General features: G+C 38.8%; 2 protein-coding genes across 10 annotated transcripts in view; both read right to left on the bottom strand.

The window, feature by feature from the left end:
- The window catches only part of LOC139961887 (uncharacterized), a 102,718-nt gene that overhangs the window by 23,322 nt on the left and 60,971 nt on the right, over positions 1-18,425 (bottom strand). The gene's annotated exons all lie outside the window — the stretch shown is intronic.
- The window catches only part of LOC139961883 (uncharacterized), an 84,330-nt gene that overhangs the window by 50,067 nt on the left and 15,838 nt on the right, over positions 1-18,425 (bottom strand). For 2 of the 5 annotated variants that reach the window (XM_071961508.1, XM_071961506.1), the window contains exons 2-5: positions 2,327-3,225; positions 1,642-1,787; positions 756-836; positions 2-237 (exon numbers count right to left, since the gene is read on the bottom strand). The exons of 1 other annotated variant lie outside the window; for it this stretch is intronic. In XM_071961508.1, the coding sequence (XP_071817609.1) occupies positions 2-237; positions 756-836; positions 1,642-1,787; positions 2,327-3,179 (1,316 nt within the window). In that variant the 5' untranslated portion in view covers positions 3,180-3,225. Of the gene's footprint in view, position 1; positions 238-755; positions 837-1,641; positions 1,788-2,326; positions 3,226-14,874; positions 15,049-18,425 lie in introns of those variants that run through there. 2 more of the 5 variants (XM_071961507.1, XM_071961509.1) reach the window with 2 other exon arrangements.

Raw genomic sequence — 18,425 nt, 5'->3', positions numbered from 1 at the left:
CTTGTCCAAAGACTCGTAGATCACAGGAAGCAAGCAAAACACGTCATCAGAGGCATACTTGATCATTTCCTCAGTGAGAGGGCGCTGTCCAAACAACTGTTTATCGTGCACCAACTCGGCAAATGCTTCGGTCTTTTGGTTAGCTGTCAATCGAAATATCTCAATAAGCGAAGCCAGCTTCGGTCTAAAAGGTCCCGAAAAGATGTTACACTGATCCCAAATGGTGGTGTAAGCGGCCTGTTTAACATTGAAACAAACCAGAAAATTGCTTTTTGTATATAAAGAAAAAGAAGAAAGTTAGCCCAAAAAAACCAAAACACAACTTGATAGATTTTCAACCCCAGTCCCAATATACAGAGATTGTAAACACGTGATCATGACGGAGTTACGACAAGCAAGGTATCACCGCATACTGCGCATGATCATCATGAGCTATCTACACAATGTACGGTGTAGCAGTGAAGATCCCGTACTACACATGTGTGTAATTTCTCTTGTTAAAGCAATTCCATAAGTCAATTCAATACAGCAGCTATAGCCATAGCTAAACAGTTTCACAATTGATTGAGAAGTCTTCCACGGTCGCCCAGATCAGGACCTAGTTTATGCCACTTGTACTGTCATTGAATATCTCATTTATTTATGACACTTATTCACACTGGTTGTATTATTATACCTCGTCAACATTGCTCTCTGTTTATAATGTTAATCAAAGAATCTCGTGACTTGTGCAAAGGTTAAAGGTTTAAACTTACCGAGGTATCAAAGACATTTGTCAAAGTGACGCCGAATTGGAAATAGAGGGCGCACTGATCGGATCGACAGTCATGTATGACCTGAACAAAGAAGATATTGTAGTATGGTCATTTTAGCGGATCCCAATGTCGTAGACACGAGGTAAAGTAACGCTTACTGTCCACTGATTGATCAGTCCTTCGCTATTATCAGTTTCCCTTGGCAATTCCTCAGCCCGCTAAGTATTGCTTTCACACTATCTTGCAATGGAAAGTAAAATATAATCCCACTATGCTTTTCTGAGCTGCTGTTGTTTGCTCTTCCTAAAGATTAAGAAGTTGTCAGTCGCTGTCCTTCTCTCTCAAAAATTATCTTACGAGGGCACACTAATATAGACGTACTTTATTGTCTACTAGTTTGCCTCAGAATAGGTTTTGATCATCTACAGTCCGTACATGTCTATAAAGGTTCATGCCCTTCTATTTTAATCAGTCAGGGGAACTTTGATTTTTTTCCCTAGCCCCCCCCCCCCCCACACCGCTTACGAAATACTGTGCACGTCACAGCTTAGATGAGGTGCTTAATTGCCCTTTTCTCTTTCTTTAGCAGCTTAATGATACCAGGAGAGTTTGTTATTTTAAAATCGGAATCACATCATGTGATCTAAATGTTATTTAATATCAGGGATTTGCTTAACTACCTCAAGTGAATCGTGTTACCATGAACAGTTCAGGGAAATGTTTTGAATGATCTAGACAATTTAACGCATCCTGGCTGCAACAATTATTCATTTTTTATTTCATTGCAGTCCACGAACTTTCTGAGGTTCTTGAGGACGAGCCTACCATATCTGATTGTCATTATAGATATGATACCGTACACGTGTATGTCTTTAGTTTTCCATACCTTTCGGATATTCGGATTTTCTAGGAGCGCCTTTAAACCTCCATGAATGAACATATCTTTCGGGTCAGGCGTTGCAAGTACATCAAACACAAAGACCTCGCCCTCTTCCGTTCCAATCTGAAGCAGTGTCAATGGACCTTCCTTGCCTTTGATGTAAAGGTAACAACAGCATTATAAATTCTACATGTTTAATCATCATGTATGTATATTGAACACACTAAATGTTCATTGGAGAAGAACTCGAAACTTTAGGCGCCATTGGTAAAACGACACAACGTAATGATTGATCTATGAACCGATGGCAGATGGTTCCTCAACTCCCTCAGCCCCCTCAGCCCCTCAGCCCCATGCAAGCAGACTGTGACGACATGATCATAACGATGGTATATCTCGTTCAGTATTACATATTTATTAGTACTCTCAGCTTATTGCGGTTACTGGCATATGCAATGCGTGTCATATAAGGTATCGTACCTTTTTTTTGCCATGGAAAATACCTATACAAGTTACACTTCGTTTGGTAATGCAACTCTTCCTTTAGTGTCACATTGCCTGCCTAACGGGAACACAACTGTCATAATGCCTGTAACCGGAACATCTCATCTTGTGCAACCGAAACTTTTAAACAAGTGTCGCAGTGCGTCTCGCCAGCCCCACCCCCGCCCCCTTAGAGGTTTCCACTTACCAAGATTAACTCCTTCGCAGTCAATTGCGAGAATCAGCTGCCTTCCTTCTCCGCCTCTCCTTTGGAGTCTTGCTACCTCACGTTTGCATGACTCTACATCTTCGATCACCAAAATGTCGGGAGTTCTATCCCTTGTCGCGAACTTTCGCTGTTTCGTCAGGAAAGCGTTTAACTCATCTTCCGGAAAGCGATACGGAAAATAAACATGGCTGCCAGTTAGCGTCACTGAGAAATACTGAGGGTAGGCGCGAAGGAATTGAAGTATGTCGTCTTTAGATCGAAAGTTGGCGACGGCATCGGAATATTCTTCACGACTTCGAATCACGTTGTAGAACTCTTGTATTGGGAAGTGCCCCCAATGCCCCACCAGTTTACGAAAAAAGTGTAGAACATTGGCAATCAGCTCCTTTGGTGGTCCAGAGAGCACCCCTGGGGAGAGAGAAAGCGCTTGCTTGCAGTAGGCCATAGAGGGAGCACATGATCCCAGTTTGTGACCAGAGGTCTTGAACGTGCCTGGTATATTTAGTGGAGTCGCTTTTTTGCCTCTTGGACGAACTCCAACCACTTCCCACTGTCCATTTCGCCAACTTAACTCTCGAGCTCTCTCTGCGGTTAGGGGAATTATTGTCGCAATTAGTTGACAGGACCGTCCGATGAATATGTCCAAGCCGGAGACGCCCTCAAGCCGAGCTTCTAATTTCTCAGTATCCAATATTCCGCTACCGAGATCATCGCCGAAACGGTCTTCCAGGAAGATGATACACCTATGAAGGCGAAGATCCAACGACACCACTGAGCCAGATACCCCTCTTCTCACTCCTGGATCGGAGGGTTTGTTCCATGCATTCGCCATTGCATCTAAACTTGAGAGGCTCTATCTTCAGAAATGCAGAATAAGCCTGAGGCGAAAACAAAAGTTGTTAAAGTTCACCAACTTTACATGTTAAAAATATTATATTTGACAATCATTGCTTTGAAATTTATTGGGGGCCATGCCCCCACCCACCCCGGTGTCGGTGGCTCTGCAAATGTCACTTCAAAGTATAGTACAATAAGTGCCTGGTTTCATTACAATTTCGGTTTATTCATGGAGTTATTAAGTTCAATGTTTTTTTGCTTTGTTTCCATATCCTCGGAACTAGACCAATATATGAAGGGAAAATCTTTCACGGTATTGAAACCAGTTAACCGAGAACTGTGCACCGGCTGTATGGTCCGAAATGTTGGGAAATTACTTACTGCGGTAGCTTTGGGATGACATTATAATTAATATCTTTTGTTTTTAAATTGCGTCTATTAATCTGTAAATAATACAGAAAATCATCTCGATCGTCTGGTTTCAAATGCGAATAGATTTGGCTAGAGGGTCAGATGAATATTTTAGGGGATGGAAACTGCTATTTCCGAGCCCCCATAGATCAGCAAATCAGAATCGGAGTATAGCCGGTTTTTGCCTACGGTATAATAAAATAATTCAGTGCACTTTATACACTTAGCTTAGGCTATTTCTACCAGAACAGGATAAACATCCAGCTTTGGTGAACATTCTAAGTACACTTGCTTGATATGTACTGCAACTATTTAAATCAGATTACGCTATAACGAAATATTTTCTTACGGTCTACTTATCACATCATTTAATTTTGAGTTTCAATGCTGATAATGGTTATCAGACCACTTGTAAAAGCTGGCGCCTAACTTGTTTTCATTTAGGAGCCAATGGCTACTATTTCCCCCCTTCTGTACAGCACTGGTTCATGTTGTTTACATTTTTTTTAATTTATTAATACAGCATTTCATACATGATAGCCATAGGATGCGGGGGTGGGGGGGGGGGGCTGTAGCCCCTACCAAATATTTTTGGAAAAAATCGGGCAATATGCTGAGAATTTTTCGGGCACCTACTGAAAGAAATATCATTTGCAATGTGTTTTTGTTTTTCAATAGTTAAACTTATATTATTATGATCATTATTATTGTACCAGTCAACAATACTATACCTGAATAGTAGCCTAGTGTTATGATTGCAGTACATTTGGTGCTTGTACCTGTTGTGCGAGTAGCTATAGACTGCAGTAAACTGGAGTAACGCTATTTTTGTACTGGATCGGTGTAAAAGTGTCGGTACATTTAATTAGAGCTATGTGTAAATGAGGAAACAGGTGGTGTAAGTCAGTAAATAATGATCACGGGTGTAATTATATATAAAAATGATGAATACATCACTCAAAGTGTATTTGTATGTGTAAAAGTAAGTTGGCCTGACGTTTCGATCCTAGCAGGATCTTCTTCAAAGGCTAAATGAAAGTAACAGTAACAAAAAGGACAAAAACACGCAAAGAATACATACAGGTTAATGAGCATGGTGAGCACAAAGAGATAGATGTAAGGGGATTAGTAGACAAGGGATGGAGAGAAGAAAGGAAAATACCAACAGGGGAGGGAGGAGATAAACAGTGGAGAGACAAAGAGAGGATTAAGGGAAGGGGTAGGGAATAAACAAGGACAAAGACAGAAAGGAGTGGCAAAAATGGGTGTAAGAGTGCTAATAGAAGAGGAGTGAATGGGGGGGGGGGGCAAGGGGAGAAGGAGGGGGAAACAGACGAAAAGGTAGTTATGTCCTTACTGAAAGTTGAGCCCATGAGGTTGAATGGTGCGAAGGCGTTGCATACACAGCATCTCTCTCTGCTGATTCGTACTAGGTCAGGACGGCTACCTAAGTATTCAATCCCATGTAGGAACATGTCGTTAATGGTATGGTTGGGAAGGTTAAAGTGTTCTCCAACTGGGGTCTCAGTCTTCATGGTGTTGACTGTGGATCTGTGACCATAGAATCGCTTCTTGAGGGTGGTTTTGGTTTCGCCAACATACTGGATGCCGCAAACTCTACAAGAGATCAGATATATGACATGAGTGGTTGTGCAAGTGATGTGACCCTTAGTCTTGTGTGTGAGTTGCATGCTGTGGCTGGTGATGGAATTGGATTCAACAATGTGGTGGCTGCAGATGATGCATCCCGAAGTACGATCACATTTGAAAGTACCATGCTGAATGGGTGTAGGGTTAGAAGTTAGAGGTGGAACAGCAGCACATACAAGAAGGTCTCGGAGGTTGCGGAGTCGTCTGTAGGCGATGATGGGTTTTTCAGGGACGGCTCGTTGGAGTCTATCTGAAGTAAGGAGAATGTTGTGGTTGTTAGAGGTGATTTGCTGAAGAGGAGGAAGATTTGGGTGGAAAGTAACAACCAGGGGGAGCTTGTTGTCGCAATCTCGTCCCTTTTTGTTCTTCACTGCCAAAGCAGATGATCTGGAAAGGGAGTGGACTCTCTGAATGGCTTCACGCACCCTTCTGGCACGATGTCCCCTGACAGTAAGGTGTTTTTCCAAAGCATCTGTATGTGCGAATGAAAGAGGAATTGTTAGAGCAAATGCGACGAAGACGAAGTTCTTGACTGTAGGCAATTTCAGACTTGCAGTGACGGGAATGGCAGCTTGAATGGAGATACTGGTGTGTGTCTGTGGGCTTGGTGTATAAGTCTGTAGAGAGAGAACCGTGTTCCTTGCGAACAGTCACATCGAGAATGTTAACCTGTTGGTAAAAGTAATTAGAGGCGAATTTGATGGTGCTGTGGAAAGAATTGATGTGATTGATGAAGGTGAACAGGCTATCCTCATCACTGGTCCAAACGAAGAAGATGTCATCAATGTAGCGCCACCAGATAAGAGGACGGCAGGGAGCTGCACTAAGCATGCGTTCTTCAAGGCTAGACACGAACAGGCAAGCAAAGGAAGGAGCCACCCTGGTACCCATGGCAGTCCCGCGTCTTTGAAGGTAATGCTTGTCCATTAACGTGAAGTTGTTTTTTGGTATTTAAATTTTATTTGTGAACACGAAGACTACATTACCTAGACCAAGGTTAATTCATTTAAGCCATTCTTAGTGTTAGTCTAACCATACCTGAGGATTAAAGGGAAGGACTCCTAAACCATCATAATGAACTTAACGGATATTCTTGTGATGAACTATCCATAAAATATCAAAGACCATTGCACGGCACGGGAGTAAATTGGTTTTAAAAGTCGTGGCATGGAGCTACTTTTTTGCCAATGTGTGATGTATAGTGCCACTTGTGATGGTGGGGGAGGGGAGGGGGGTAGCGATATACTTTAATCCTTTTCTACTTTTCAATGTCAATGTAAACAGTCAAATAAATAAATACCAGTAATATGACATATTAAAACATACAACCACAAGCCCATTTCCACTGTAGACTTCCTATATGAGGAATCGTGACAAATTTAACATCTCCTTAAAGAAATACGGTTTCTCTTAGCTGTTGGTGGATTTGCTCATCACAAGCATTATAACTACCTTTATCTGGCTAAGTTATATATAGTTGCATAGTTAAATGTCGCATACTTTTACATGGAACTTTGGAAGGTACTAGCATAGTTTTTTCTTAAGTCGTTACTATGCTTCAAAAGACCAGGGGCGTTTATACCGGATTACTAGAAATTCTGTAGAGCAACCCTCAGAGTTGAACAAATCTTGGATGTATTGTTCCACAGGCTGAGACGTCAAGGGTCATAAGGGAAGTTATACCAGACCTTTTGGAAAAATAAACCAAGTCAGAACATAGACACACAAACCAAATGAACTTCAGCAAACAGGTAAACCCTCAGCCCTGGTTTCCATACATTGGGATTGCTTACCCGTAAGGTTGCTCGATATAAAAAAGGAAGGTAGACTTGCTGTTCCAGAATAGAAGTTACAAGCCCTCGAAGAATCCATGTACTGAATGATATTGTATATCTCATTTAGATTGTAAGTAAGAACTATAGCAAAGGTCTTTCTCTTGACTTTTCAATTGCGTTTAATTTACTGTCTTGCAAAATTAATTAATGAATAATCTTTCACGATTTATCAAAGATACATGGCTTATTCATTGGCTGACAGAATTTCTTCAAGGATGGTCCAGACAAGTTAAGTTGGATAAAGGGTTATCGGAAATATCGGAAATAAAGGTTGATGTGCCTGGGGGGGGGGGGGGTGGAGGTCGATTATCTGCTATACTATCTTACTATATACTGATGAAATTTGGTCAAACTAAAACATTTATGTTACATAATATGCCGATAATACTGCTGTATCATGCACACTTTAGAGCTGTGTTGAAATTGACCAAATAAGTTATCAGTTTTCTGTAAATGACATAGTTCCAACATGTGACCGCAAGACGTAATTGCGTAACCACCCAAAATAAAGGAAATTTGCTTTTCAAAATTAAAACATGAAGGTCTCATTATATCAACATCGCAACGTACTATTAATGAAGGGGCTGAGGTGGCTAGAACCTCCAAAAATGAGTACTGGGAGTTATACATCGACGACAGTTTGATCTTTTCTTGCAATGTATCAAAGGTGTAAAGCAATTTTACATAGTATCTAATGTTGCTTACGTTGTGTCTCTTTTTATCGAAAATAATAAGGAAAATGTTTTCCGATACTATTATTCTGCCACATATGATCTATGTAGTGCCTGCCTAGTACCATTTTTTATTGAGAAGGCAAAGAAAGAAGAATGAAGTTTCTTAAATACACATCGGCTATATTTAATTTAGATTACAATATACTGTTAGAAAAAGTAAATGCTGTTACAAGAACTGAGTTAACAAGAATGGCTAATAAGATTTACAGTGATTAGAATCACCGTTTGTATACTGTACTGAAAACTCTCCTGCACAAATCGAACAGATATCAAAGAAATACCCACAAAATACCGAACATAAGTTTACAGAAACTCTTTTATTTACTGTGCTGCTTTATACATTCGAGCACTTAGAATGTTTGTTGTAGTCTGTTGTTTTATGTATGAACTTTTGTATGTGTAAATGTATTTGATATGATAACCTATCATCTTAACATTTCCCCCTTTTATAATAGTTATTCTTCTTGTTGAGGTATTTAACATTTACATTTGTACATTTGTACATTTTATATGTATACAGGAATGGAAATAAAAAGAAGGAGCCACATACTATATTACAACTTGAAAACACTTCAAAAATGGCGCAGTTGTTTTCCACTTTAAATCTAAGGATTCACACTAGGTTAAAGTGGCCATTACACGAAAATTTCAAAGTCCTATATTTTTGGGATCCATCAAAGGATGTTCTCTACAACATGTATCAACCAATCTGCCAGTTTAAAACTTGATTTTTCAAGTCGAAAATTGAGAATGAATTTACCCTTTTCGGCGTTTAAAACTTTGTTTACTCGAAAATTTTCCGATTCGCATGACGTCATATGACGTCACGTTTTGAACACATTTGTTGTCGCGGCTTACGATCCTCCGAACATACCATTCACGTACACAGTAGACAAGTACACATACCACTAGTAGTTACTAAACAAAACACCGATCACAAGAGCATTTCAAATCAAAATTTCCTGTAAAATGGCGGATCCAGAACCAATTGCGGCAACCGAAGTTCAAAGTGATAATGGTTCTTCACCAGGCAGTGAAATTGGGCTATAATTAGAGTGCCCTTTCTCATATTCGAAGCAGAGAGTGAAGGCGATGATCATTCCAATATTGAACCGAACGTTGAGGGTGGAGCGGAGGTGTTAGAACCGTATCAGTTCGAGCCTGTTAAACGAGCCGAAATTGAAGCTCCACAAGATATCGAAGAAGAAATCAGTTCGAAACCATTGCGAGGAACATACAACGTGGTAAGGATTTATTAACGAAGCATTTAAAAACAAAATCCAGTCCATTTTGTGCATGTGTTGTTGGAATTCGCGGAACACCCTTAACCGTATTGTGCGTTGTGTTACGGTAACTTACAACCCATATGTAGAGTGTGTAGTACTAGTAGGGTTGGTTGCATACTGAAAGTTTGGCTCGGGGATGTAAGTTGCATTATGCAGCCATGCTAGGTAGGCATGTGTGTTATTTCATACTCATTATTACTTGGCTAGTACTTTGGCCTGGAGTTTTGCAAATCAATTTTCTGAAACAAAAGAATGTTTCATGATACATGGAAGGTGTAAAATGAATCACAACAAATGTAACCATAACTGTACATTGTATGCCTGCTTGTTATTGTGGACATCATGGGCCAACATTAATACATTTTGAACTTTCATAAATTTTTTCCCAGGCAGTACAGATACATAGCCTACGGTCAACAGGTTCAATGATACTTGGGGTTCCTAGCAAGACACGTCAGGGTTGTGCTACCATCATGTGCAGTCCAAAGGATCAGAAGTGATTTTCCAGCCAATGGTCATTAGACTGGATTCAAGTTGCCAGGAGAAAACTCATTGTATAGGAAGCCTTGGTTGAGAAATTCCTCCAGAAACACCTTTTCTAAACTACGATTGTGTTGGATTATCAATCCGTCAGGGTTCCCTCAGTGTTGATATATTGAAATTCAAGACTTTTAATTCAGGATGAAAAGGTTAGTTTCCAGACCCAACATCAACAATGAAAGAAAAGGCATGTTTTGAAGCATTTGGACACAAGTATTGGCGTGACCGTGATGTCATATAATATGTGCATAAGGGGAACGGGCATTGACCTTTTTAGGGGCATTTACCTCCCAGACGTTTGATTCGTACCTTTAATCTGGAAGCCAAAATATCCATATCACCAATGATATTTGACAGAAAAGTCATAATAAAGACCAATGGAGGCAGCAGAACTCTTGAATGTTTAGACTTTGTTTCTTCAGCAGCAGTTGGTTTGTTTTGTAGTCTTTCTTCAAAAACTCAGCAGTACACCCTGTTAATGGTCTTCGATTGTTTTAATGCGTGTGATGCTGTGTTTCACATTGCCCATCAGTGTTGTACGTGTCGTCGTGCTTGGGTAACATTTTTGCATGTGAGTTACTTCGTGCATTGTTTCTTGGTTTAAATAACCCTTTATTGTATTTGCTTCTGGATTATTCTAATTAATTTGTCACAACAACGATTGATAGCGATGGACATGCAACTGCTTTGTAGGCTTAAAGCAAAAAAATTCATGTAAGTTGTTTTCTTTTAACCTCCTTTGATGTCACAAATTACATTAGTGTAATTTAAGAATGATAATGTTTATGAAAAGTACAGTTTTACTTTTATGTCATATAATACAATGATTGTTGTTAATGTAATTTCAGATTGTCCAGAATGACTGTCTAGAACTGATATTGAATACATTTTGTTCAATGATTTAACACTTGAACTATGTTGTGTGATTTTTTGGCTCTGTGACTTTAAAATAAATCGCTTTGAGATTTAATTAAACACCCTTTGGAATAAAATCTTTTTACCTACCTATTTTGACCCATCCCCATTACCCCCACTCCCCCCACAACATAAAAAATGGTTTTCCTGGAATAGGAATAAGAAATTATTGCTATAACTAACTGATCCAGCATATTCCAGAAATAAATTGGGCACTGAGATTTGTTCACAAGAAGGTGTAACCCATCGCTTCTGAAGCTAACCTCATAGCTTATTAGTATACAATAGAGCAATGAAGGGGGTGTTAATTTAGATGATACAGTAAAATCTCTTCGTCTATTGCGAGTTCAGTGTAGTAACGCTAATACTATAGTACTACTAGTGCTCGGCGCGCTACCTCCTAAGGATCGCCACTTGCCCCATTGGAGGTTTCCTGTTCCCCGATCTGGTCTTCAGAGTAGTTTTTTGTGGATTACTTGACAGAAGAATGACTCTTTTATGTCGAACCGTTAAAGTCCATTTGTTTTATTTCATAACAAAAAGGAGGGATCGTAGTATGCTTCCGTGAAGTGTTCGCTTCATTCGGAGCTGCATACTGGCTAGGCCCAGTGAAATCGGCGCTGGTGTTGTGAACTAACTTGGTCATAATCGCCGTGTTTTTTTCGTCCTTCAGCCATGGATGAAGGCTAATTGCATGGGTAATGATATTTATGCAGCCCCCAACAACACAACGGACCGGCATTTCTCTCGGATAGTTTACAACAGTTGTAAAACAAACTTGAAATTTCTAACGATATAGCGTAATACAGTGGTTGTTCTCTCAGTGTAAATGTGCGTGTATATGGAACGGTATGATCGTCGCGCATCCGATACATGCCTGGGCTTTGCACTTGTGTTCCTAACATGACGTCATCATTGTCTTGTTGTGAAATCGCATTCTCAGATATCTATTTTCGAATGCGAATATTAAAACGTTAATTACTAATTAGTCCTTGAGGTTTTCAAGGTGTTGAGGATAGTTTTGAACATAGATTTTCTCATAGATTCAGAGGAAGTTACTCTCGATGAGTTGGATTTTTCGTGTCATGGCTTCTTTAAACATTTCGTTAAGGGGATAAAATAGTGCAAAAGCTTCCAAAACGTTTGAAGGATACGTAAAACCTTTTGTCATAGACATTTCACGTAAACCACATAGGCGTACGAGGCGTGGGGCAGGGGGCAGACTGCCCCCCCCCAAATTTCCAGAGGACAAAAAATTCGGGCAAAAATCCTGAAAAATTCGGGCAGCCTAAGAGGAGAAAAAATATATAAATATGCAGTAGCTTGCCCGAATCTTTTTCAAATATTTGCCCGACAATTCCGTGGAGAGCGTTTTTGTTATTTGGTTTCTGACATTAATATTAATATAGGCCTAATGATTTTCTTTATTTAGCACCATGATGCCCGAATATTTCCATTTTTTGTTCTTCTAATTTACCAAATTTTTTGGGAAGTGTAAATTTCTAAAACGTGAGATTAAAAAATAAAGAATGTTTAGATGCAACTTGCAAGGCCTCAGAAGTGCCATTTCCGGCAATCTGAGAGGCATCTTTTGCTCCGCTTAGATAGTGTCACGGGAACTTTCGGGCACAATAGTTTCTGCCCCCCAAAGATAAATGGTCCCGTACGCCTATGGTAATACACTAACTTGAGAATGAAGAATTGCACACAATTTTCCGTAGTATGTGCTCTTCATAAGAGTCCCGACTTCACGGATTACGCCACTGGATCTATTATGTTTGCAACTGCATGTGTTCAAATTTCCATCAAAATGGAATATACTATATATACCACAAACATGCAAATCCCTTGTCTATTTTATACATTGTAGAAAATCGTGTTTAAAACAAATATATAAGACCAATGTACTACCCTTTCAGCAGTCGGCTCTCCTTGCCCTTCCAACGCGAACATCCCCCTCTCGGACACCATCCATGTCACCCAAGAAAAACATATTAAAAAACTTATATTCGCCCAGTACTCCTACAAATTCCTTGTCTTATACATTGCAAGAAACGTGGGCGCTCTTTTTAAAAATTAATAAGACCAATATACCACCCCTTTCAACAGCCGGCTCTCCTTGCCCTCTATACCCCCTCCCCTCATCATATCAGACCCCATCCATGCCACCCCCCCAAAGAAAACATACTAAAACACGTATGTGGATACCTGCGTATAACCCATGCAAATTCCTTGTCTAATTTATAATTGTAGTATACCGTAGACATTCCTTTAAAATCAACAAGACCAATGTACCACCCCTTCGATTATTTTCTTCTATCCTAAGGTTATTCCACTTTACAACCCCCCCCCCACCAGCCTTTCCCCATTTGACAGTGAAAATTCACGGTGTACTCTATGGTGTACCCTATGGCTACTACAAATACTAGTCTGTGACAGGAAGAAAATTCAAAATCTAGTTCTAGAATAGTCACGAATGTGACGAATGTCTAAAATTAACTGAACAATAAATATGTTTACACTAAAATTACTACTTTGTAAGAAATACTTCGATGAGCATCAAATATGAGAACTCAAAGTTCTATTTGTTATATTGAAATATATTGACAAATTTCGGTACAAAACATCCCTTTTGCGAGAGAGTATTCTCGAGCTTTAGATGTGGATCTCAGCTCCGGAGGGGGGGGGGGCAGAATTCCACGTCGTTTCGTTTACCTTTACATATGTCACCATGTCGAATTTACAGAATCCTATAAAAGATGTGTCAAAAAATGAAGTTTAATAACTTATAAAATTCATATTTACGTATAAATTATACTCAAGATAATACTTATTTGTCAAAATTGGATCTAAATGTAAAGAAAATGACTGCAGTTTACATAGTTTTTTGCTAAGACTACGAGTTTCAGAAATGATGACGTCAAACAAAAACGTTTGGTACGGAGCCGTGGCCACAGAAAACGTTTCTGTGCGTATGCTTCACGTAGTATAATTCATCGCCGAGTTGACGTAATGTCGTATGTCATTCGATCCATCAAAAGACAGCAGCTATAATACTACTGTATCAACGATACTATACATACTACTATACCTTTCGAGATTCGGTAAGACTACTCTCACTAATGTTTATTATAACTTCTTGAAGCATTTCGCTTGAATGTTAAGCGTAGGTAAAGAAAAGAAGTGGCTCTGTGGGACGAGAGCAATTTGCGTAAATCACGACATCTTGGCATTTTTCGTGGTCTGGAATTTAGGCACAAGTTGTTCGCAATACCGTGCGAGATTCACCAAAGTAGCCTAGCTGTAGCGTTACGTAGTAAGACATAACGTTAACCTTAAAATGTGACATAGAAGCTACATGGCAACCAGTTCGTCACCTAAAATGTTTTGGGCGGCACTGAGACAATTGCTCTGACCAGAATCTCATTAGAGAAATTTCATGGTATTTCTTTGTTAGTCACCTCATTTGAGAACATTTGGTTATGAATGAATATAAATGACCACTGTCACAAATTATGCACCCTGGTAACTAAATTTTAATCATACTCATAGGCCTACTCAGCATGTTACTTACGTACCTGTTACTTTTTAGTTAATGCCTAGGCTATATACAGTAAGTTCCAACTCTAAAATTAAAAGTAATAAGCTCGGCCTGAGTTAGGCTTTGCTAAGACTGGTTTGTGGTGTATCTTGTACACCTAGCAAAATAGCCTAACGTTAGGTAGCCTATAAATTGTATAACCTTCTTTTGAGTTGCATGATTTGAATGTTTATTAAGGCGGTGGTAAACCTGATGTAGACTAGGCCTAATAATATGTTAGGCCTAATAAAATTGAGTTGGCGCTGAAGAAGTCATGGGATATTTAAAGTTGGGAAGGAACTTTCTCTAACACATTCCCAGATTATTTTTATCATCTTGGATTTGGTTTCCTAAAATTGAAGAAGAACAAACAATGTACATGTTTACAAGTGAAAATAACAGTAATTTCCGCACTAGATATTTGCGTGCCGAAAGTGATCAGCGGAAAGTATGCGGTGCCGAGAGTAACAGAAACTGCCCAAGTCTATCGTGTAGATTCTAATCTTGGTAAAAAAACTACTAAAGACTTAATTTGAAGGGTAATAGCATATAAAAACTGTCTCACAAGTAAACTTCTGGCAGCAGTTTTACTTCCCAAACATAATGACGCATACAGGATAAGCCTAATGAGTAATGGATGTTGCATCTTTGGAAAGTTAGACCAATGAATTATTCATGAACAGCAAAACAATATCTCCCTCTGGAATAAGAATTTGTTAAAATAAAGGTAGCCACCTACAACATTTTCCATATCCTGTGCTGTATACATTGGTTAATTGATAGTTTGCCATCGTCCCAGGTTAGAGGCTCACCAGAATATAGCCCAGGATAGGCCTTTAACAGCCACTGGTCCATTTTTTTTTATATAGTACGTAATGTTGGTTCAATATTACCTACTGTGTGTACTGTATCACACAGTACTCTGCAACTATACAATGCAGTATACAGTATAACCCACACTGGGCCTTAAACAGCCACTGACCCAATTTTTATTTGGTTTGTAATATTGGTTCGTTATTATACAAATAATAAATGGTTATGAGTGCAATAGTGCAAATATTTCATGAGTTGAAAGATGGAATGTTCCATTCAACGAGGCGCAGCCGAGTTGAAATTACATCTTTCGACGAATGAAATATTTGCACTATTGCACGAATGGAAATCCATTCATTATTTGTTTTATACAGCACCTTCAAATTTGGATATATTTGGATGTAAAATGCACTCATGCAACAGATTGTTTTCAACAGACAGGTTTCTCTGCTCTCTTACCATTGAAAAAAGTGCTATCCAAAAAGTATAACACATGGTTCTATTTCATAGAATGCAATAGAGCGGATTTTGCATGCAATCGACGAGCAATTGACCAATCAAATGGCCGGAATAAAATTAGGTGTTGTATAATACCTACTGTGTTTACTGTATCAAACAGTACTCTGCACCTATACACCGTGTACAGACACAATGCAATTTGCACATTCTATACATTTGGATTGTTTTTATGGGAGGGCATCTTTCGTACGCAGTTGCCATAATTGACGTAAATCATTATAGTATAGCACCGTAGTGGAACTCAGTCATATGATCATATGAACGAGTGGGAGGACGTAGTCTTCTAGTTTGATTACGACATACTAAAGTCAAAATGTGAAAATCTTTACAGCGAGTTTAATCAAAACTCACTTTTTGCACATTCGTCACTACGCCAGAACGGGGACACATTTTTCGATCCAAATCTCTTGGAAAACGACCATGGGTTGTATATAATGTTTTTCATTTATCTTCAAAGTAATACATGAAAATATGCCGAATGAACGAGAATATCTAATATTACAATGACCTAAGAACTTGATTTCTGTTAGCAGATAGCATACAGTACGAAACCTTTTTGCCATTGTCACAATATGATTTGAACGCTTCCCCCTACCTAGATCAGTTTCTTGAATATGTGGCCCGAGAAATGTTTGTAGCTGCTACATTATTCAATATTTCCCGCTGCAGTATTTTCTGTAATATAAAGGCCATAAGAGATACACACAAATTTACTGAAATATTATTCAGATGAGTATAACAGTCTCATCATAGGTTGAATATGTTGCTCGATAGATGAAGTGATGCAGATACTCTGGAAACCTCAGAGTTAACAATGGAAAAAAAATTGTGACAAGGTTGTACCATATTCAGACCTTGTGTCTTGTTGGGATGTGCAGTTATATCAATCGGACTGTGGGTCTTCTAATCATAGGCATAAGCGATCTTTTTTTACAAATTATGGCGGGATTGGGTCTGAGCCATGTTCCACTTAACCTTAGTAATATACTGCTGAAAATTGTCAATATTCTTCCGAATTTGCCACTTTATGGGGGCTGTCGTGTCAGTCTCACCTGCTATGATTATGCAAAGTCACATTTCTAATCAAATAATGTATGCCAACTTGGACAAGAAAAGGAAAATATACAAGAAAACACAAAACAGAAAATAAAAGTAATACTTGATATATATATATATATATATATATATATATATATATATATACATGTTGATACTAGTTGAGACTAGTGGAACACTAGTAGTTGTAACTCGGAGTTTCACGCGTTTTAGCGATCATCAGACAACTGGTCTGATGATCGCTAATATATATATGTATGTATATATATATATATATATATATATATATATATATATATACATGTCGATACTAGTTGAGACTAGTGGAACACTAGTAGTTGTAACTCGGAGTTTCACGCGTTTTAGCGATCATCAGACAACTGGTCTGATGATCGCTAATATATATATATCCGGCTTTAGGAATCACATTGAGTTCGAGTTGGTTAGCAAAATGTTTGATCTCTAGAGTAAGCCAAATATGTCACCAAAACAGAACTAGTATTGTTCGATACAGGTGACAAACGCCTACAGTGGAATCACGACCTTCCTTACCGGTTTCGAACCTCTGGACATACAATCAGCGTCCATAGCGTAGTGGTTAAGGTGTCCGCATGTAAAGCGGATATTCTGGCTGAAATCGGAACCATTGACAAATTTGTAGGCCCGGGTTCGAATCCCGGCGGGAGGCTGGAAGTTTTTTCACTGTTCTGGATTTTCCATTTCAGTACGATTTCAATTACATATATTTTCATTTGCCTCTGTCATTTACCTCAATTTCATTAACAAAGTGCTGGAAAACAACTAAATAAAACTCAAAGTAACGATACGAAAGTTAAACCTGGTCGATATTCTGGCTGAAATCGGAACCATTGACAAATTAGTCGTGTTTTAGTTGCCTCTTAAAAAGTAGCAGCAGTTTGTACTTCTTTAATGCTGCCAGAAAGCTTATTCCACAATTTAGGTCCAGCCTTAGCAAACGAGCGATACCCATACGAGGATTTAACTCAAGGCTCTTTTAATAACATATTTCTGTTATGGTCAGAGGTAACCAACAGATCATGGACATATTTAGGACCCTGTCCTCTAACAGACTGAAACACAATCAATATCATTTTAAAGTACACCCTCTCCTTGATTTTAAGACAATGAAGATCGTGGAATAGATCAGTCATATGATCATATCTACTTCTACAATATATCATTCTTGCAGCAAAATTTTGAACAGATTGGAGTTGATCATGTAAATGTTGGTTGATACCAAAATAAAGTGAGTTACAATAATCAATATGCAAACAAACCATGGATTGGACAATAGTGCTTAACTCAGACTTAGAAAGACAGAACCGCATATTAGAAATATTTCTTAGATTCTTAAAGCACCTGGACTTAAGTGAACAAATTTGATGCCGAAAAGATAATGGTATCGCCAAAATGAACACCAAGGTTACGAACAATTTGGTCAAAACGTACACAATCAACAGTGTTAAGAATAATACCCCTGATACGAATCAGTTTGAATATAGGAGTGGGACCAAATACAATTATTTGGGTCTTGCCAGGGTTGAGTTGCAAATAGTATTTGCGCATCCAACGTTGAATACAACCAGATGAGTATTGCAAGGAATCAACTAGAACAGATCCTTGATTATGGTGCCTGAAGTGTTTATAAACCTGGTGATCATCAGCAAAGCAATGAATATTAAAACCCATTCTAGAAACTTCAGCTTAAAGTGAAGAAATATAGATGTTAAATAAGTCTGGACCCAGAACAGATCCCTGTGGCACACCAAACTTAATTGTAATCTCGTCAGAAGAACAGCCCCTATTCTAACTCTTTGCGATCTGCACACAAAATAACTTTAAAACCAGTTTAGGACAATACCAGTAATACCAATTGCATCA

This window comes from Apostichopus japonicus, chromosome 20 (assembly GCF_037975245.1).
Source record: "Apostichopus japonicus isolate 1M-3 chromosome 20, ASM3797524v1, whole genome shotgun sequence".
Taxonomy (NCBI): Eukaryota; Metazoa; Echinodermata; class Holothuroidea; order Aspidochirotida; family Stichopodidae; genus Apostichopus; species Apostichopus japonicus.
This window is presented reverse-complemented; position numbering and strand designations above follow the sequence as displayed.